Consider the following 21,447-nt stretch of genomic DNA (forward strand, 5'->3'; position numbering starts at 1 on the left):
TGCCGCTGACGGAAGAGTTGCATTCAGGGGCCCGTTGGACTGAAGTCAGCGGCAGTGTCGGAAGATTGAGGACAGATTTGGGCGTTAGTGCCACGCAGCTGCTGTGGAGGTAGGGTGGTGGTGACTGGTAGCCTTATAGTCAAGGTCTCTTCAGGCTGCACACACACACACACACACACACACACACACACACACACACACACACACACACACACACACACACACACACACACACACACACACACACACACACACCAAATCAATTGATCAATAACTGCCCCCATTTCCCTGTGTGTGTGAAGGCAGGTAGCGCTCGTCTGTTTCTGTGCCATGTTGATCTGATATGCACTTCTGTTTTTACAAATAATCAATGCTTTGACTGGTTAATAGAAGGCCCTGTAATAGCATACCTGTGCAGGGAGGGGAAATAACAGGCGATAATGGGCACGCCATTGACAGAAGGGATAAATGTATGTTCTGTGTGCCCCTCCTAACTAGACATCCTGCCATTGCATTCTGTCCTGCCTTCCCCATTTTCACTTTCATTTTTGTACTGTTTTAGTTCATGTTAAATGCCCGTCCGTTTTTTTCTTGCATGCATAACCTGGGTAGAACTATTCAACGACTTGAAGCACAAGATCATATAAAGGCTGTCACAGCCTATAACACTTGCATAGGACCTGCGCTGTCACGTTAATGAGAAAAAAGTGGACGCAACATATGTCCTGACATCACAGTTATAAAACTTTCAGCTGAGTTTTCCTGCACTAAATCAAGCCAAAGCTAGCCTGTCTGCTTAAGAATGTGTGTGTGTGTGTGGGGGGGGGGGGGGGGCAACAAGAGAGGGAGAGAGACAGATTGAGAACAAGGGAGGGACAAAGCCTGAACTAAAGTGCTGCTAGTCTGAAATCTGATATTTATTCCTGTTAAATTGTTGATTTCCCTGCTTTCCCTTCTGGGTGCAGGACACGTGGGAAAGATGGACATGACGTGAGTTGTGGATGTATTATGAGACATAACTCTGAGTCCACAGATTGGTACTGGCTCTTGTACTGGACTACTGCTGAATGAGGAGGAAGGAAAAGGACATTCACTACACACATTCATGTATGTCTCCCATCAATTGATTTTAGGTTGCACATATATAAAGGTGTATCATCACAGGTAAACTTGTACTTATTACAACAAAATGCATATAGTCTCTGAGGCCAAACCTATGATACAAAGACATCAAATCAATGTGTGTGTGTGTGTGTGTGTGTGTGTGTGTGTGTGTGTGTGTGTGTGTGTGTGCATGCATATCAAATAAATCTGTGTCTACGTCTGTGTGAATGTCATAAAATGCATGCATATCAACTGAATCTGTGTGTGTGTGTGCGCGCATGTGTGTATGAAATTGCAAATTGTACTGCAGTTGTTACTGTGTGTGACTGTGTCTGTCTCCCTCATTGTACAGCATGCATGCAGAACTGACCCTGTGCTTCAAAGTATTTGTTTTGTTTGTTTTTTTGTCACATTTTATGAATGTAGCCCAACTGTGTACACAGTATGTGCGTGTGCATGTGTGGTCGTCTGTATAAAGATCAACTGTATATGCATGTATATGCATGTCTGACTCGTGTGTGCGTGTGCATAGGAGTGTGTGCCCATATGTCTGCCTTGATGCTTGTGTATTCACGTGTTAAAGTATAGCCCTCTCTTGTTGCCACTCAAGTTTCCTCTCATTAGGCAGTCCTGACAGCTGCTGCAAGAGGCAGAGGAGTCATGCTAATCAGCTGACAGTAATAGCCCTCTTTACAAATCCAGGACACAAGAGACGGAGAAAAGGGCGCAAACAAACACCAATTACTGTCTGTCACGGGGGGGGGGGGCAATCATGGCACATGGTGAGCCTTTACTCCTTGCTTCCAGCAGGCCAAACAAGAGGGCCAGTTGTGTAGGCTAACGAAAATGTTTGTTGTGGAGGGGAGCGAGGAGGAAGAGGAGGGCACATGTTGACGTTATTACACTAGTTTTTAGGTTGTGTTTGCGGAGTTTTCTATCCAGAGTTCATCTATCCCGGTTTTGATAGTTGCCTCGCTAAAATTATGCAGAACAGAAGCAAACGGCCAGTTAAAGCCTTATTTCGGTTTGACTGTTTGCTAATGGGTGCTTATCCATCGGCCAATTCATTGATCCGCCGGCAATCAATATTGGTTCATTCCAAACCCATGAGCTGAGTCTCGATTCATTTCACGAAGTGTCTGAGTTTCGATGAAACTGACCCCTCAGCGCTGATGGAAAGATCTTGTTCCTCTTTAATATGGAGTTCAGTCGCATTACTGTGGAGGACGCACATCAGTCGTAAGTATGTTATGCGCCACTGGCTCTGCAAGGCCTTGGAAGCTCTCGGGCAGATTGAAGTGACATGGTTCACCGTCTGCCGTCTCTGGCCATCGGAGACACGGCCACCGCAGTTGTGGTCCTGCTCGACTCAGTTCCTCTGGTCTGCTCGTCTGGGTCTAAGGTAACACTTTCTCATCCCTCTCAGGATCACATCCGTCATACCAACAGCTCCTTAATTATGCAGGGGCACAGAGAGATCACCTGGCCCCGTGAACGTGGACAAGATAAGATGGCGACATCGCGTATCCATTTCGGCAGTTCACTGGGTCAGGGCCTCGGGTTTGCCGCCGAGCGCTGTAAAATACGGCCACGACACATCACATGTGCATGTATTTCTCTCTATCTAGTATTACACATCTTGTCTAGGGCGGCCCCTGAAATTGGGTGTTAGAAATCCGTTTTGGAAAAACTGCTTAGAAATTTTATATGCCCGCACAAATTGTCTGGAATCAAATCAAATACAGTGTCTTCAAGTGATGATCAATACACAAATGAGTCAGTGGCGTGGCTAAAAAAACTCTGAAACAAACGAGTTCCTTTTTTAAACTACATTCTCGGCTGAACGGCTCGCCTGGGTCACATTTAGATATTGTTAAGTGGCTTTGAGTGGCTCCCTCAATTTCCCAGCTCCAAATGACCCGCGATAATCAGGTCATTAAAATGAGACCATTCTCTACATCTGACACAGTTCCCCTCCCGCCTCATCTGAATAACAAATCAGCTCCGCTGTGCTTTCTTAAACAGGAAGGAGAAGAAGAAAAAAAGGGGAGCGACTATTTTATTTTGTTGTTTTCAGGTTAACCTTGTCTTTGTATTCACAAGTAAAGCTGGCAAGTGAGCTGAGGGTGTGTATGTGTGTGTGTGTGTGTGTGTGTGTACTAGGTTTTCCTATCCTAATGGGGACCTTATAAGGATAGATAAACCTGAAACTACTTACCTTGTGAGGACATTTTATGGGTCTCCATGAGGAAAAGAGTCTATTTTAGGGTTAGGACTTGGGTTTAGGGTTAAGATTAGAATTAGGATTAGGTTAAGGTTAGGGTAAGGGTTAAGGTTAGGCATGTAGTTATGATGGTTAAGGTTAGAGTTAAGGGCTAGGGAATGAATGTAGTCAACGAGGGATCCCCACAAGTATAGGGTGACACGGTGTGTGGGTGTGTGTGTGTGTGCCAGGTTTTCCTATCCTAATGGGGACAACCACCTACCTTGTGAGGACATTTTACGGGTCCCCATGAGGAAAAGGGTCTATTGTAGGGTTAGGATTGGGGTTTAGGGTTAAGGTTAGAATTAGGATTAGGGTAAGGGTTAAGGTTAGGCATGTAGTTATGATGGTTAAGGTTAGTGTTAAGGGCTAGGGAATGAATGTAGTCAATGAGGAGTCCCCGCAAGTATAGGGTGACACGATGTGTGTGTGTGTGTGTGTCTGTGTGTGTGTGTGTGCACGCGCGTGTGGTCTGTCAAAAGTGCCAGTGCCTGTGTGAAAGTACCCGATTTTCTTAATTCATCCCTTAGGACCGGATAAGTCTATCAATCTGTTAAATTGGAAAGCCATTAGGTGCCCTGGTTTATGTGTTTCAAGCTGTTAACTAGAGGCTGATTGATTGTTGTTCCTTTGATGGGATATGCTGATCTAATCTCACTGTGCTCGCGTTTGCAATAAATTACACAATTCATTTCCCCCATTTAGAGGGGGGAAATCACACCTCCAGGCATGCCTGTGCTCTGCAGGCAAAAGAGCAGGGAACCTATTTTATGGTGCCATTTAGCCAGCAAGCTTTCAGCGATCCCAGCCTTCTTTTTTACCACCCTCCCTCACCCTTTACCCCTCCAAAAAATCGAAGCATAATCAAGGTGTATGTTTAGAAAATTTATTGTTATAATTTTCGCCCATAATCTCCCCCATTTTCCAGCCGCCGCTGCGACATAGATCATCATCTAAAAAGAGAGAATGGATAGCAGTTTAAAATTTATCGGTCTTTGATTCTCAATTATATGTGTTTATGACTTCATCTGTCTTCAGTGACTTCAACCTTTCCCATTATAGTGGAATATTATTTGTACGGAATCCATTAAATTCACAAGGCAGGACTCTAATGGTGGGGCTGCAGCGATTTGCAGAGGGAAAAGTTTTTGAAAGGTTGGCTTTAGCAAAAGCGCGGCTGTTATGACACAAGAAATTGCTTTATTGATGGTCTGCTCCGCTGCCTGTGCATTTGGCCATTTGTTACCCGACCCATATCTATATCTCAGGCTGACACTGATGAGACCCTTTCTGTCGGCCCCTTCAGATTACCCGGTTGTAATGCCACGTCCAGGCCGTCTGGCCCTGGTAAAAGCCCAGGCTGGCCAGCGATTCGGGGCAGGTTTCTGCAGCTACAGGAAGTGGATATGGAGGCTTTGCTGCCCGGAGGGCTCTGACCGAGCTAGCCGTAATGGAGAAATAAGGCTACATCATTCCTTTGACTGTTTCCATCTAAACCCCAAGGAGGTCATCGTCTCTGCTGAACAGCCGTAAAGGGTGAGAAGGAGTGATAAAGCTAGAAAGGAATAGATAAAATGAGAGCTGGGGAAATAAAGAGAGCTGATACTTCTTCTAAGTGCCCACATAGGGTACAAGTAAAAAAGAATACAAAGGGGAAGTGTCTCAATCGAAGTGTCATGTTTTCATATTGCTCCTTCTACAGAAAATGGGACAGGTATAAAACATAAAAAAGGCACGTTGCAGTCTAATATGAAATAATGCTCATTTGCATCAGCCTCTGGCAAACTTCTGTCCGTCATCCTTACTAAGAAGCTTGCGTGGTTTCCTGTTTACACAGGAAGTAGCACTATTCCTCACGGCTGAGTAGTCACTGAAGTGTTTCAACCTGAATGACATTGAGCCCATTGTATTGGCTGGCGTTAAAAGTGGCAGACACCTTTTCCCTAATCAGGCTGTAATTCAACTCTCTCCCAGCCACTTACCAATCAATACCTGCACAGTCCCAATCAAGGCTTGCTGGGTCAGTGGACGGCCGCCAATTCCTTTACAAGTTAAATGCAATGCTTAAATCCTGGCACTATCAGTGACCTTCACTGGTTTAATGGCTCGATCCAACGTGAACGGCCAGTTAAAGCCCAAGAAGGACACGACGTGGACAGGATTCAGTGAAGAATGCCACTATCGCATATTTTGTGATTTTAGACCAGGATCATGTTCTTATTGCTACAATTTTTCTTTCAGTGCCCAAATGAAGGGGTGGTGTCCAAATATGAAAGTATTGTAATGACCACAGATGAATAGACTTGCTAGCCGTTGGCTAACGGGTCAGACCCTTTAGTTGACTGGTTAGTGCAGTCGCCCGGACCCGGGTTCACTTCCTGGCTGCCCCCTGAATTCACTACATTGGTGTCAGAAGTGGGATGGTGAGACCGTGAGGCCACCGGGAGCGTGCGCCCAGAGGCATGGGGGAGCTGATATGCTGAAGCGCGGGGACACTCTTCCCGTGGGAGGGGGGTAGTGTAACGACCATGGATGACTAGACTCGCTACAATCTAAAAAATTGCTGGGTTGAAAACACCCCAAATTGGGTTGTTTTTAACCCAGGTGCTGTTTAACAATTGGACAGAACACACGTTGGGTTAAAAGAACCCAACAAGGTGGTCGTTAATTTAACCCAGAACCTGGGTTTCTCAACCAAACCAAATACTGGTTCATTCTGACAAGGATGCTGGGTTAAAAAGACCCGGAAATTTGGTCCGACCTATCAACCCATTACTGGTTTATTTTGAGCTCTTTGTTGTAGATGACCTCACATTCGGTAGAGGAGCGGAAGGACACTGTCTTCAACCACTAACCCAGAATGAGTTAAAGTAACCCAAAATATGGTCAAGAAGCCTCAACCCAGTGTCTGGGTTGAGAAAACAACCCAGCATTGTTTAGAGTGTAGCCCTTGGCTAACGGATCGGGCTGTTTAGTTGACTGGTTAGCGCAGCTGCCCGTGGGGTCGGGTCGCCGGCTGCCCCGGCTGCCCCCCGAATTCGCTGCAGTACATTGCACGCACATGCTTGGTGGAGAGTTGACATGCATCTTTAAGAAATGTCGCCCTCTCATATTTGACTCTCGTGCTATCTGAGTGTGTGTAGCTACAGGGTCACGGTAGATGCGTATCAGTAACTTTGAAAGTGATCCGCATCCCCGGCACCAAAAGAAGCGGAGCTACACCTGGATGTTCCCTCATTGCTCCTGTACTGGGACAAAGGTTCACAACGACCCTGAAACAACCACCCTCTCGCTCTTCCTTCTTCCCGCGTTCTCCCGCCGAGCGTTTGCCACCGCAGCTACGTCTTCTATCCCAACTCTGACCCACCGAAAGGAATTCTCACGAGATATCAAAACAAAAATCTATATTCAATATGGGGGCAATTACAGAGTGGGGTTGGCTGCATGGAGCCGTTGTCACCGGAGCGCGTGTTTTTCATCAAACAGGTCATTAGATGATGATGGATGTATACCTATAAAGTATCTAAACTGGAGCTTTTAACAGACCAAGAGCACTACCATCATTTCTCTAATAGAACCTGCTGACCGCGTCATTCCCTGCTGCCATTTGTCATTTTTCTTTGTGAAATAATCAATATCTGGGGCGCTTTGAAATAAATAATATAAAACTCAGCGTAACCTACCCGAGGAGCGACAAAAAGAGACTTAGGAAGCATTCAGAGAGCCTACACATGTGTGCTTTGGATGGAGTCGGTTGCATGTCCCAAAAAATAAAAAAAAATAAAAATGCATATCAGCAGATCGGCCTTATCCCAGGCACAGTGTGTGGACGTTACGTGTTTTGTTTTAAATAAATCATATGCCTAAGGGTTGTGTCCAAGCTTTGTGCAGTTATTTTTCTTCAAAGTTTACCGTATGTTGCATCAGATGTTTATAACAATGATAATAATCAGTGTATTAAAAGACAAGTCAAATCTCAGCTGTGCACTGTTCACCAACATGGATGGGGAAAGGAAAAAAAGGACTTTCATTTGAGGCTTGGGGGCATTTGTTACCCACCCAACACCTACAGAGTACGCTCTGCTGTCAGATTACAATTTCCAGCACTTGCATAATCCTGGAAAATTCATCCTGATTTTGTGTCACCATTGAAAACATGTTTCTCAAAAGTGGAAACACAAGAATACGAGCCTTGTATTGCACGTGAATGGTGGAATAACCAAAACTCTGTTTGCCCAGTTATATGATCTGCTGGAGACACGGTGCAATTATAAAAGCTGAATAGATTTTCTGCATTATATATGTACATGTATCTATGCAAGTATTTGTGTTTTCCTTTGCCACATTGTACAGGTGTTTTGTCACTCTATCTATCCTTCATGCAGATCTGTACTGGCAGTGCATTGACTGTTGTAGACGTTCAGGTTTAGGGGATGTGCGTGGGGAAGAGACAATTACAGTTTAGCTGATGTGTTTTCAGTTATAATGATTTTGCAATGATGCAAAGCTCATTCCCACTATACCCACTAAACACATGCCATATGCCACCATGCACAGCCAATATGCTGTGTTCAGAGTTGGTTTCTTTTTCATATATCATTTGAGCAGCTTCCTGAGGATAAGTGTCTTTAGCATTTTGCAGAAAACGTGTGACGCCTGTGTCCATATTGCATGGTGGCAATAAGCAACACGTTCTCATTCCCACCTTGGTCAGTGGCCTCGTCACACACTCACTGGACAGAGGGGCTCACCTAAAGCAACGGCCCGGTACACACATCTGTGAGTGAGCACCGTCAAATCGCTGCAATGATGAACAAGTAACCAAAGACGGTAATTACATCACAGACAGTCACAGGATATCCCCGCGTGGGCAGTTCCCTAAATGAGCAACATGTGTTAATTACGCAAACGTGCTGGTGTTGGACGGCTGTAGATGGGAGAAAAAAGCACCACCTAATACAACCTTTACTGTATTACTGAAACCCTTCATTAAATATTGGTGCATGTCACACGACTGGTTCAAAGCAATATCAAGGTGATCAAGGAGCTTGTGGTGATGATGATGATGATGAAACAAGGATTGAAAAAAAAACAAGTGAAAAGGAATATAGAGCGTCCCCTTAACTACTTTAACATGCAAATATTCTGACATAATCTGAAAAAAATATTTAGGTGGCCTCATCTCCAATCACCTCCACCCCCAGAGTCCTCCCTGTGCATACACATACATAGGTGCATTTCCCCTTCATAGCCCATAGGGGACGCTGTCCTCTCGTATTTATGCTTGTTGAAAGTTATCAGTAGAAAGGCTCTAACAAGTCAATTAATATCAATAGGTGAACACAAGATACATACAACGCATTTAAACAGGGTGCAATTAGAGGGATTAATTAGTCCAAATCGATCCGGAGAAAATAAATCAATACTTCGCGGAAGAGACGTCATACAACGTGGCACGTGCTCAAAACCGATGAATTAATAATACGACTTTAATCGCTCGCTGGTGACATATATGTACATAAGATAGACTTTAGACCTTATCTCAGGCCTCTCAACAGTGTTGTTTAGGATAAGATCCAAAATCAGATAAATCAGAGCTCTTGCATTGTAGTCATGCACGAAACTGTATGTATGTATGTATGTATGTATGTATGTATGTATGTATGTATGTATGTATGTATGTATGTATGTATGTATGTATGTATGTATGTATGTATGTATGTTGCACTTCTGGGGTGAAAGGAAACGTCAACATTTAATGTACTCAGTAATCGAGGGCAAAAATATGCTGACTACTATTTCGTAATATTTTACTCTTACGTTTCTCCAACACAATCACTCCCTCAACCCGTGGGTGACGTGGCTATCCTTTAGGATAATAATTTGAACAAGTTTGTCATTCTTCAAATTAACTGTTTTGATAAACAGATGTCCTCTCCAAACACACCATTTCCATCATATCCAATGTTGCTAATCTAAAAAAAAGAAAAGAAAAAAAGACTAAAATCTAAAAATAATTGCAGTTTAATTTTCAGTTGTTTGTATTTTAATGTATTTTATTTTTTTTAGAAATAGGCCTAATATAACCAAAGCTTTGCGAAGACAACTCCCCCCAAAAAAGAAAATTGAATAAAAACTTAATTTCCAAGCCGTCTCCTTGTACCGCGGATTTTACACACATATATAAAGAGGCGTCTGTACATTGTGCTTCCAACAGCTTAGCCCAAACCTTCTCTTTTGTGCTTAACAACCCTGCGCTCATTTGCCACCTAATTGGACTATATAAGACCAATAACAGGCGCGCGCTCACTGCCCGCAGCCAAAGCGCGAAGTGAGGAGAGGCTGGACCTGATGCGTTTTCGCGTGGCTCCTCTCTCTCTCTCTCTCTCTCTCTCTCTCTCTCTCTCTCTCTCTCTCTCTCTCTCTCTCTCTCTCTCTCTCTCTCTCTCTCTCTCTCTCTCTCTCTCTCTCTCTCGCGCTCTCTCTCTCCCTCCCTCCCTTAATCCCATTTGCCATTGTACATGCCCAATCGCCTATACTTTCCGCATTTAACTTGGATGACATTTTTATTTCATCATTAGCGTCAAACGGGCAGACTGACACGGCGGACGCGGCTGCTTTTTTGATCAAGGAGTCCGCCAGCGCGGGATGAGATAGTACATATTTTTATTTTTTTCCCACCTCTGAATGACTTCTTTTTTTTTTCTCCCCTCCGACGGTCACCTGTTTTGACGGCGTTGCCTGCTGCTGCCGGGTATTCGCGAAATAGACAGGGCGTTGAAAACCCCCTCCCCTGAAAAGAACAACAATAACAACAACAACAATCCAGAGTTCGCGATCGAGAGTTAAGTCCTTCGCCGGTGCAGGTTTATTTTTTATTTTTTCACCCCCCCCCCCAAATTCTTTATCACTGTGGTCTGTGGGAACTCAGACCGTCACCAACTGCCACCAAAGCAATGCCCGAGACAACGCAAGAGACGTGCGCTCCGGCGAAGGACTCGCCTTTCTTCATTAGGAACTTGCTCAACTGTGATACCAAGCCGTCCAGGCCGAAGCCGATCTTCGCCGCAGCCAAGGCGGCGTTGGACGGAGGTCTCCCGCTCTCCCAAGCCGGGGAATTCAACTTTCAACGCTTCGAGCTGCCGGCTCAGAGGCTTGCCCTGCCGGCGCACTACCTGGAGCGCGCCTCGGCATGGTGGTACCCCTACACGCTACACCGAGCGGAAGGTAAGACCCGACACTCTCTCTCTCTACAACCCCCTTTCTTGTCCTCTAGACCGCGGATGGGTCATTCTCTTAGCCGTCTTTCGCGGTATGTTGTGTTTCGCGAAACGATAAAGCCCCGCGGCGTGACTTTAATCGACCCCATCACCACGTCACGCATGCAGACCATCGATTTTGATTTATCAGAGGGGTCAAACCATTGGGAGTTTTTGTTTTGTCTCTCTTTTTTTTCTTCTTTCTATTATCAGTCGTAGTGATTATCAGTCCTAGTGACTTCCGATCTCATATCCATCCAGCATCAACAACGGCGCGCAATTTAAAGCGAGTGTGAAGGCATGCTTCCGGGGCTCCCCGCCACGTTTATAAACACAATCTCTGCTCTCTCCATGTTTAGTTGCCGAGAGGGCAAACGCCCGGGACTCATCTCCGACGTCGGGCACGGACAGGGACTCGCCGGACCTGGCGCTAAAGTCCGACCCGGACGTCAAGGACGAGGAGGACAACAAAAGCGGCGACGAGATAATCCTGGAAGAGAGCGACTCAGAGGAGAACAAGAAGGACGACGACGGCGCGGACGGTTGGAAGAAGCGGGAGGGGGCGGAGGAGGAGGGGGCCAACGCGGACAAGAAGCCGTGTCGCAAGAAGAAGACGCGCACCGTCTTCTCCCGCAGCCAGGTGTTCCAGCTGGAGTCCACCTTCGACATGAAGCGGTACCTGAGCAGCTCCGAGCGCGCAGGCCTGGCCGCCTCGCTGCATCTGACGGAGACCCAGGTGAAGATCTGGTTTCAGAACCGCAGGAACAAGTGGAAGAGGCAGCTGGCCGCCGAGCTCGAGGCCGCCAACCTCAGCCACGCCGCGGCGCAGAGGATCGTGCGCGTGCCCATCCTCTATCACGAGAACTCGGCCGCGGAGAGCGCCGGCGCGGCGGCCAACGTGCCGGCGAGCCAGCCGCTGCTCACCTTTCCCCATCCGGTCTACTACTCCCACCCCATCGTCACGTCGGTGCCGCTTCTCAGACCGGTCTGATGGAACACAACAAAGAAAGAGAGAAAAACAGAACGAGAGGAAGAATGTTACTGTTTATTTTGAACATATCATCCAAAATGTAAAAAAAAAGAAAAAAAAAGACTTGATATTTTTGTACAACTACGTGAAGAAAAGAAACATGACAGGCTTTATTGGAACAATTTTGGCATACAGCCTAATGTGTCGTTTTCCATTTGGGTATAGTTTACATTTGATTCGACAATTCAAATTCTATTCATCATCATCACAATTATTATTATTATTACTACTACTACTACTACACGATCTACGCTGTTATACAATCTTCACCTCAGGAGACCATTTGTTAACTCTGTCTAATGGGTGTCTTTTTTACAATGTAGTTTTTCACATTGACAGCTGTTGACTGGACCTGGTCTATACGTCATATAAAGAGCATACAGGCTTTTCTCTTTCACGCAGAAGGCGGTACAACAAAACCCCCAAAACACACACACACACACACACACACACACAGCCCCAGGATTGCGCCAGACATAACACATGTCATGGAACATATGACTTATTTTATTTTTTTTAATATATATATTTTATTTTTTACATTTGACATTTGCAAATCAAGAATAGGATGACGTGCAATACTGACAGTGATGCTGTGAATAGGGAGCATCCACCGAGGGCAGAAGTGACGCGTCCGCACTGGAATATCAATCAGGGGGAGCTGCTGGTTGAAACGTTTCACATTCTCCCTTCTTAGTTTAGAAAAAGCGCGTGGTGGGAGTGGGGGGTGGGGGGGCAATTAAACAATCAAAACACTTTTTTTGTTGTAGCTACAACATGTTTAGGTTTTCACACTCGCGCGCTCCTGCGACAGTTGGAGACGTCCTTAAAGCACGGTCTCATATCCCACTTAGCCTATATATAATTTGTCTTTGAAAAAAAAACAAAACAAAACAAAAAAATAACCAAAAATAACACTGTTGTACAGATGTAAATGTATATTTAAAGAGTCTCGACTGCTCCTCTTTTGTACAGTGAAAAAGAATGATTTGATATTGTGTTGTGAAATAAATGGAGACTATTCCGTACATTTTATTAGGACTGCAGCAGAGTGTGTGCGTGCGTGTGTGCGTGCGTGAGAGAGAGAGAGAGAGAGAGAGAGAGAGAGAGAGAGAGAGAGAGAGAGAGAGAGAGAGAGAGAGAGAGAGAGAGAGAGAGAGAGAGAGAGGAAAGAGAGAGAGACTCCAAATACATAACGGTCTTCCGTGTTACGGTGTGTAATGTGGGCGCTTCTTTCTAACGACGGGATATGAAGCTAATTTTAGTTTTCTCGATGGTTTATTTGTTCGCTTGTTGTGTTGTGTTAAACTAACAGCTGCTAAAACACTACTGACAAAAATTTTCCCTAATTTAGCAAAATCAAACAAAGGTTTGTTGTCGCAATACCAAGTTTCGACCACACAGTACTGAAATCACTACATATCTACAAAACCTGCGGTATTAGGAAATATGTAAATATTACTCTGAATTGGTTTCGACCATACGTGGCGACTTCAAATATGTGGATGCGCGCGCGCGCGCGCACACACACACACACACACACACACACATATATATATATATATTTAAATATATATATTTGAAAATAGATAGACAGATAGAGAGACAAATAATGATACTCAATGTAAATTGAATGTATATAGCTAGCTAGCTAGCTAGCTAGATAGATAGATAGACAGATCAGCTGAGGGGTCTGCTGCTGTCTTTATAGACTAACAGCAGACCCTTCATGTGAACTTGAGCAGGTGGGTTCAGTAATCAGCCTACTGTTATGCACTTTAAAAACGTTGTTTTACATAAAAAATGGCTCGGTCAATTAGATGCGTAATTGCCACCATCTTGCCAAAATTATGGGTAATGTATTCAGAGGAGGAAATTACTCATGAGTGTGAGCTGTCTTTTAACATTTTTCCCCCCTCCCTCATATGCCTTGTGTGTGTGTGTGTGCGCGTGCATGGTGAGTGCAAGTTGGCGTGCTCACCAATCATCGACATTTGGGTTTCTGTTTGGATTCAGGTGGAGGGATCGCAGGGTCTACAGCACCAGCATTAACGATTGCCAATAGCACGTCTGTCTCAACAGGTTTTTCCGATGTTGCAGATGGACGGCGAGGATAAATTTGTGTTGTTTCTAAAACCCTTAAACTCGACAACCCCCCTTGAACTGGTGAATGAATCCATTTAAAGACAGATGCAAACATCCATCCTTCAGTTTTATCTGTACAAATAAGGGATATCATGCAATTCTGAGCAATACTTTTGTCAAGATATTTTGCATTTGGTTTCCTTTCTTAACGGTCCTGACGATTTTTATTATTCTTATTATAGGCCCAAATAGACTAGGAGAGAATCTCGAGATAAATTAAACGACATTACTGTGCAATAATCTCGTGAATTTTCAAAATGACTGAGAAGATGAGAAAAAAAACTTAGACCTACAGAAAAAATACACTTTTTTAAACTCTGATGATCTGTAACACGCACAACTGTAGGATACAGGTGTTGCTAATGGGAAAGCGAGCGTGCGTGTGTGTGTGAGTGACGCTTCGATAAGGACACATATTACGCAAACACTAATTGTATATGTATGTTAGTTTGGTTGGGGGTCACATTGCACAGGTCGATACTGCGGTTAAGACTCGTCGTACAGCGGTATTAGCACATCCTCGGAGGGTTCTTTGGACATGGAAACATTACGCTCTTCACTCTGTAGGCGTCAGGAATTGCACATTTTTTTTACATACAAGCCCCCCCACGCGCTTCTTTTCCCCATGTATATCCCATACCTGTCTAAAATGTAGACAGAGTTACAAAGGAGCAATGCAGATACAAACGTAATAACATGTCTGCAGTTATAATTGATCGCGCTCTCATAGCCTGGAGGAGGAGGAGGATGAGGATGAGGAGGAGGCACATTTAGTCAATCATCGCATACTAATATGCAGGATTGCTTAAAAACAAGGAATGCGAACAGGACCTCTGATTGCTGTGCGCACATTTTACGATTTCCTGCCGATTACATTAAAATAGACAGATAACATCATGGTATGCATGTAAAGGTAGTCGGTGTGGGCCACGAACTTTTCTTTAGTTTGCACACCTCGTCCCCATAGCGTGCGTTTCTGTACTGTCCCTCATCAGCAAACCGAGAATCGATACAACTTGACTACTACAACTTAACTACAGTTTTGTTTTTGTTTTGTTTTTTGCATTTATCTTTGGAAACACATGAGACCGCCTTACAGGAGCCCAAAGTCACAGTCCGCTACACAGGGTTACAACTGAACTACAATACACAGGCTATTGTCCATACAGCATTTATACAGTTGCTATTTTAGTGTCTGCAATATTGTCTTTCTCACTGAGGAACCCCCCCCCCCCCCCCCCCCGTGGGCTATGCACTTTTAAAAACGAATCAGTTAGTTATAATGCATGATGACCTCACCGCGGGAGTGCATTCAAATATCGTTAGATCACCCATGTATTGACGTATATAACTACCATCCAACTCAACACGGCCCCCATTACAGAAAATTAATAGATCGGTATATGGCATTATTCCTCTGGCTCGTATCGATCTGCAAACGTCTGTGGCGTGTGGCTTCAAGTAAGGGCAACGTTCACAGGGAAACGCGGCTCAGTTTATGACCTTGATTTGCGCGCATAAATGGAAACTATATTACCACTCGATGATTTCCATTTTTGTGCGACATCTTCATGTGAAAGGAGAAGGGGAGAGAGAGGGCAAAAAACAGTTAAAGCGCTGGGCAATAATCGGACGTGACCGCGCTTTGCAGCTATTATATTAAAATACATACGAGTGGGGGGATTTTTTCTTCTTTTTTTTTTTAAGCTTTGCCCCGCGCCCCGCTCTGGAACCACGCGCGTATCAAGTGGCTCGTGCCACCTCGCGTATAAAGCCGGGCCCGTTCTCTGAAGTCCCCCGGCTTCCGTTCACGCGTGCGCCCGCCGCTTTAAAGTTGGCGCGTTAAACCCGAGTCCCGTCGGAGCGCATTTTCAACTTTTATTTATTTGTTTATTTTTTTGACTCAAATGACAAAAATGTGAATATATAGCCCCCCTATCATAAGCTGGGGTACATTTTCGAGGAACAAATGGGCATTGTCTGAACCCTTTCTTTTAAGGTGGGCCCGTTTTCTGTTACGTGCCAGGCCTTCCAACTCGGGTGACGTCGCGGACGTGTTGGTTTTGAACGCTTGATATTAGGCAACAACTCCGGCGACACTTCCCGAAAAAGGGACCCTTCTTCACCCTGTCCATTTACTTCCCTGACTGAATGCGAGCATCAGATTTTCATCAAAGTTCCATTAAGTGAAACATAGGTTGCGGGGCACTGTCTGATTGGAACAGTTTAAATTTTAATTGTGTTTTTAATTTGACATATAGTTGCTGTGAGGAATGACACTGAAACGCCGAGAGGGGCGGTCGATTTTCTTAATTTCTCCCCGAGGAATTGATGAGTCTATCAGGGCAGTAGATTGGAAAGCCATTAAAACTCAATGGTTAGGTTGTTAATTGGAACTTGATGGATAGGAGCCCTTGGATAGCCTATACTGATCCAATCTTCTTGACTTTCTGTTTTCCAATAAATTACCCAGTTCATTTCCACACTCAGATTACATAAATTGTACACCTCCAGGGCTCGCGCTTACAACTCTGCCCCCCCACCCCTTTCTCGCGCCCTCCTTTCTTATCTCTCACTGTGTCTACCACACACACACACACACACGCACGCACGCACGCACGCAAACACGCACGCAGAAACGCCTCCTGAAAAAAGAGCAGGTCCTGCTTTCTTGAATGAAAATCGAAACATAATCAACGTTTATACTTAGAAAATTTATTGATATCATTTTCTCTGGTAATTTCCTTATTCTAGAGTCGGACACGCCATATATCATAATACACATGTGTAAAGGGTCTTTGTTTAATATTTATCGAAGCTTGATTCCTGGATCAAAGCTACTCATAACTTCATCTATCTTTCTCAGGCCGCGGCAAAGATCTTGTTCTGTTATTGCGGGTGGACCGCCATACACCGCCTCGTCACGGTGACGGAGTGCGAACTTAGACCGCGTCTTGCCGCATGGGCCTTTGGCGAGGTCTCGGGAAAACGTAGACACATTGCATGGGACCGAACATTTCCATACTAATAGAGAAAACCACAGAGGCAACCTCTGACTGAAACCAAACCATGCCAATCTCAGGACGTACAGCACCATAGTTCAAACGTGTTAATAATGTTCAGCGTCTCAATCATGTTGCAGCTGGAAGACAATGTCACACTTATCCCACTTTACAAAAGCAGTCCAACAGAAATAGGGCTATTGACAAAGGTCTTTAAAACAGAGGCATATGAAATACACCCATTTAACTGTCATTGTGGATTTCACGGTTTATGTGTACCCACCATAAATCCAGGAAGTCGATCTGCCCTCATATATTTTCCCTTTGGTAAAGAATCGTCTGGGTGCGCATATGCATTTTGTAGAGGTCGTTTAACAGCTGCTGGCCCGAATTACAGCTTTAGTTGATAGGCTATTTACACACAGTACTTCCTGTAGGCTGCTGTATAGCCTATACTATCAACATAAGTCACCAGCGTCATCATCATCGTCATCATCACCACTACCACCCTCATCAACCTCATCATCATCATCATCATCAAACTTTTGTAATTACTAAGCCCATCGCTACAGCTGGTACAAAAGAGGAAACAAGAAAGCATGGCGCCGTGATCCTCTCCTCTTTGTGCAGTAGTGCTATAGCTACCGAGAAGGGCGCTGACATGATAATTAAAGCTGACCATTTGTAATGTGTCTGGGGGTCCTTTAGAAAGCAGTAAAGAGGGATAATGTCCTCGAACCGCCGACTCAAGCCCCGCAGCTGCCCCGCCAGACATAACCACAGAGAGGGGTGGGTGAGTGGGTGAGGTGGTGGTGGTGGGGAGGGGGGGGGTCGGCAGTTGCGTTGGGAAGAAGGGTGGTGGTGGTGGGGGGGCAAGGCGCCCATCCCACCACCACCACCCCCAACCTCCAATCAATTAGTCAATCAATTAGCCGGCCTCCACTCCATAAGGCATCACGAGGCAGATTAGCTCAGTAATGATCAAATTAATTCTTAATCGCAGATAATGGACGGGGGATGAGTTTATTATTTTCAGGAAACATGAGTTAGGTCTCTATAATAGTTCTAAGACTGTATGCCAGACAATTTACCATGTATAGGATAATAAGATAAGAGGACATTTTTTTTCTTTTTGCATGAGGTCACCCTCTAATTGACTAAACTATATATGTGTGTGCGCGCGCATATATACACCCTATACAAATATGCTAATATGTTAATAGGCTAAAAGGCCAACGTTTTGTTTAATTTCATGAGCCGCACAACATAAGAATTTATATGCATGATTTAAACTATTTTGTTTATCTCTGATCGATTATTTAAACATTACTTCATATTTCTTCCAGCTGCCAGCTGTGTTCAGAAAAAAAAGAAAGGTAAATTCCAATGCGTCTAAATAAAACCCAAACAGGCCTATCAAAGTCATGAACAAGTTCTGAGATACAAATTGCAGTAAATAAATTATAATATAATTACAGTAGGCTACAAACTACAACGTTTTTAGCAGGGTTTACAACTCACTCCCTTAAATTATCTCACAATTGTCCAATTTGAGAGTTATAATTAACACACGCGCGCACACACACACACACACACACACACACCGCCTCATGTAAAACAGGATAGGCCTATGTCATTTGCTTCAAATGGCACGAAACCTTGCAAAAGCGTGCACTTTACAGGTCGTAGGGAGGAAAAATGCGGACGCCTATGTCGCCTTTAGCGTCATTAGATTGTCAACGTTTATAAGAAGTGTCGTAACTAACGGTACAACGGAATGCGCATTTGGCTCTCCCCTCGCTCCTCGTCCCATCCAAAAACCTTTGACAGGAGTTTGAAATTTCCGGGCTCGGTTTGAGCGCCTGATTGGCCCGCGACGATCTTACCTACATGCAAATGAAGTAACGCAACAACACTGCCCATGATCCAGAGCGCGTGGACGTAGACCAGGAATACACTCACGTTCCTCGAGCTCGCAGAAAAAACAACTCAAACTCCCCTTACCATAAAACTGCGCAGTTTGCTCCGAAAAGTCGGTTCCGGCGATCATTTATTTTATTTTATTTTTTTTAATAATTTACGCGCCACGATCAAAACGTGTGGACATCAGTAGCGGACATCCGGTGGAGAGAGAACCGATTTCGGCCAACACTCATCACATTAGTACTCGTATGCTACTGTTATGAAGCGAGAATGAGCAGCGTAGAAGACAGCGGGAGCAAGTGCGCGTCGGGCCCCATTTCCAGCTTCACTATCCAGTCTATTCTGGGCACCCCGTCCGATCCGCCGCGCTCCGGGCCGAAGGAGATCTCCGGCAAAGGGCTGCCGGCGCCGCGGAGGCGCTCTCTGTCCGTGTCCTCCGAGGAGGAGTGCAGCGCTGGAGAAGACTCGGCCGATTGTTTTTGCTCGGACCCCGGCCACAGCGAGCCATGCAACCAGCATCAACCACGCAATTTCTCTTGTTTAGGTAGGTAACGTCGCTTTACTTTTAACGCGTTATAAACGCGGAACTGAGAAATTGGGCTACGCTTCTAACGCTGTGCAGGGAGGAATGCATGGTGCATGAATCAAAACCTCAGGGGGGTAAATGGCACATGCCTTGAACCGTGAACTGAACAAGTATAATTGGAAAAAAAGTCACAGGTTTATTAACACCTGTATTGCAGGTATATTCTGCACATAATGGCGCGGAATAAGGTCTAATGGGTTCAGTAACTCGATCTAATCGTGTTCGTTTTTGTAGTTTGAACACAAAGCCTATATACTTTTAATTGTGACTATGTAGCCAATATTAATCACAAGCCACTCACATCCATTTTCATTTTATGTGTATCGTTGCTGCAGCAGCGAAAAGTGGAAAGGTCAGATAATTAGCCCACCGTTTTCCCTCTCGTTTCAAATTTAATCGAGTCAGCTAATTGATTAAACATGTTTTCAAAATGATTGCACTACATGTCGTCAATTGAGCGTTAAATATAGCCTTATTTAATTAACAGCCCACTGTACAGTCGGTGCAACGAGCGTACTCGTGGAAATTGTTTATTTAAAAAAAAAAGTCACAGGCTTTCAGTAGTGGAATTAACAAGTCAAAGTTCACATTTGATGGTCTCTTAAACCGAGTAAGTAGCTAGGCGGAACCTTTTGGAATCGTATTATCTGGGTGCAAAATTAACGTCAAACTCCATGCATCTGCATGCTGTTAGATGCAAATGCATAATTCCAGGCGGACAAAAAACACAAATTGGATTAAGGAGTCTGTGTCGGTTTTACGAGGCACAATCTCCAACGCATGACAAAGTTTGAAAATCGATCTTTTTTATGTTTACCCCCCCCCCAACGCACTGCCTTGTTTAGGTGCATCCAAAGGACTTCTGTCCGGCGGTGATGGGCTTGCACGCCGGCCGCACCTGCCGCAACCGCTGCTACGCGACTACAAGGAGGAGCGGGAGAGCGCATGCGGCCAGATGTCTCCCCTGTCGGAGGAGCGACAGACGGACGGCGGTGCAGACAAACAGGGCCACTCGGCCAAGAAGAAGACGCGCACCGTGTTCTCCCGCAGCCAGGTGTACCAGCTGGAGTCCACCTTCGACATGAAGCGGTACCTGAGCAGCTCCGAGCGGGCCTGTCTGGCCTCCAGCCTGCAGCTGACGGAGACCCAGGTCAAGACGTGGTTTCAGAACCGGAGGAACAAGTGGAAACGGCAGCTCTCCGCCGAGCTAGAGGCCGCCAACATGGCACACGCCTCGGCACAGACACTGGTGGGGATGCCGCTCGTTTTCAGAGATAACTCCTTACTCCGGGTCCCCGTCCCCAGATCCATCGCTTTCCCGACGCCCCTCTACTACCCCGGGAGTAATCTGCCAGCGTTACCGTTGTACAACCTGTATAACAAGATTGACTATTGACTCTTCGGCGCCATGACACGACACAAAAAAGCAGGCATTACAATGTAATAACATTCTTTATAAATGTCACGACATAACCCGTGTATGATACCGATTTATTTGTTGAGAATATTCTTATGCAGCAGCTGTACGTCTCGCAAAAGAAGCAATCAACCTTCCCTATATGTATAAAATACACCATGTGTATAATTATAATGTTTTTGTACTCCTCCACCCCACCCCACCCGCTCCTTCTTTTGGCCTGACTAAGAAATAGGACAGAATCACCGGGATTCAAAGTTCCTCTCGCAACACAGGGAGACGGAGGAGAGGCGGTTTCAAACCGGAAGTCTCGATGCATTTCAAACCGTTTATCTCTATGATCAGTCATCCAATCTATATAGTGGACCGTCTGTCGTTTGATTTTCCTGTCGTCTTGAGCTCGTGACCCTAGCTGGCGGGAAAAGAAATCTTCCATGCGGACGGAAACGTCATCGTTTTTACCGTATAGTTTAGACCTCCGAAAATAATGTTCTCATCCAATAAATTTTCTATATATATCAGTGGAAAAACCTGGTTTGCTTGGTTTTCATTTCGCATCCACAGCATGTTTCGTTTAATGAGACAAAATCGGTTGTTGAATTAAGTCCTAGAATTGGATGTTGGCCGGTGGACAAGTCTTACAGCGATCCTTGATTTAGATCTTCGCATATTGGTTACACATGTGGGTAGTCACTAAATTCAACAAAACAAACAATTG

The 21,447-nt window shown here is 45.0% G+C and overlaps 2 protein-coding genes across 2 annotated transcripts; both read left to right on the forward strand.

Annotated features, from left to right (window-relative positions):
• Positions 1–10,115: 10,115 nt before the first annotated feature.
• Positions 10,116–11,617, forward strand: hmx3a (H6 family homeobox 3a). The gene is made up of 2 exons (XM_056292201.1): positions 10,116–10,594; positions 10,986–11,617. The coding sequence occupies exons 1-2, from the start codon at positions 10,324–10,326 to the stop codon at positions 11,615–11,617; spliced, it is 903 nt and encodes a 300-aa protein (XP_056148176.1). The 5' UTR covers positions 10,116–10,323.
• A 7,288-nt stretch (positions 11,618–18,905) lies between these two features.
• Positions 18,906–21,245, forward strand: hmx2 (H6 family homeobox 2). The gene is made up of 2 exons (XM_056292290.1): positions 18,906–19,270; positions 20,158–21,245. Exons 1-2 carry the CDS (start codon positions 18,997–18,999, stop codon positions 20,706–20,708), a joined length of 825 nt encoding a protein of 274 aa, XP_056148265.1. The 5' UTR covers positions 18,906–18,996; the 3' UTR covers positions 20,709–21,245.
• The last annotated feature ends 202 nt before the right edge of the window (positions 21,246–21,447 follow it).

Source organism: Lampris incognitus, chromosome 13, assembly GCF_029633865.1.
Source record: "Lampris incognitus isolate fLamInc1 chromosome 13, fLamInc1.hap2, whole genome shotgun sequence".
NCBI classification, from domain to species: domain Eukaryota; kingdom Metazoa; phylum Chordata; class Actinopteri; order Lampriformes; family Lampridae; genus Lampris; species Lampris incognitus.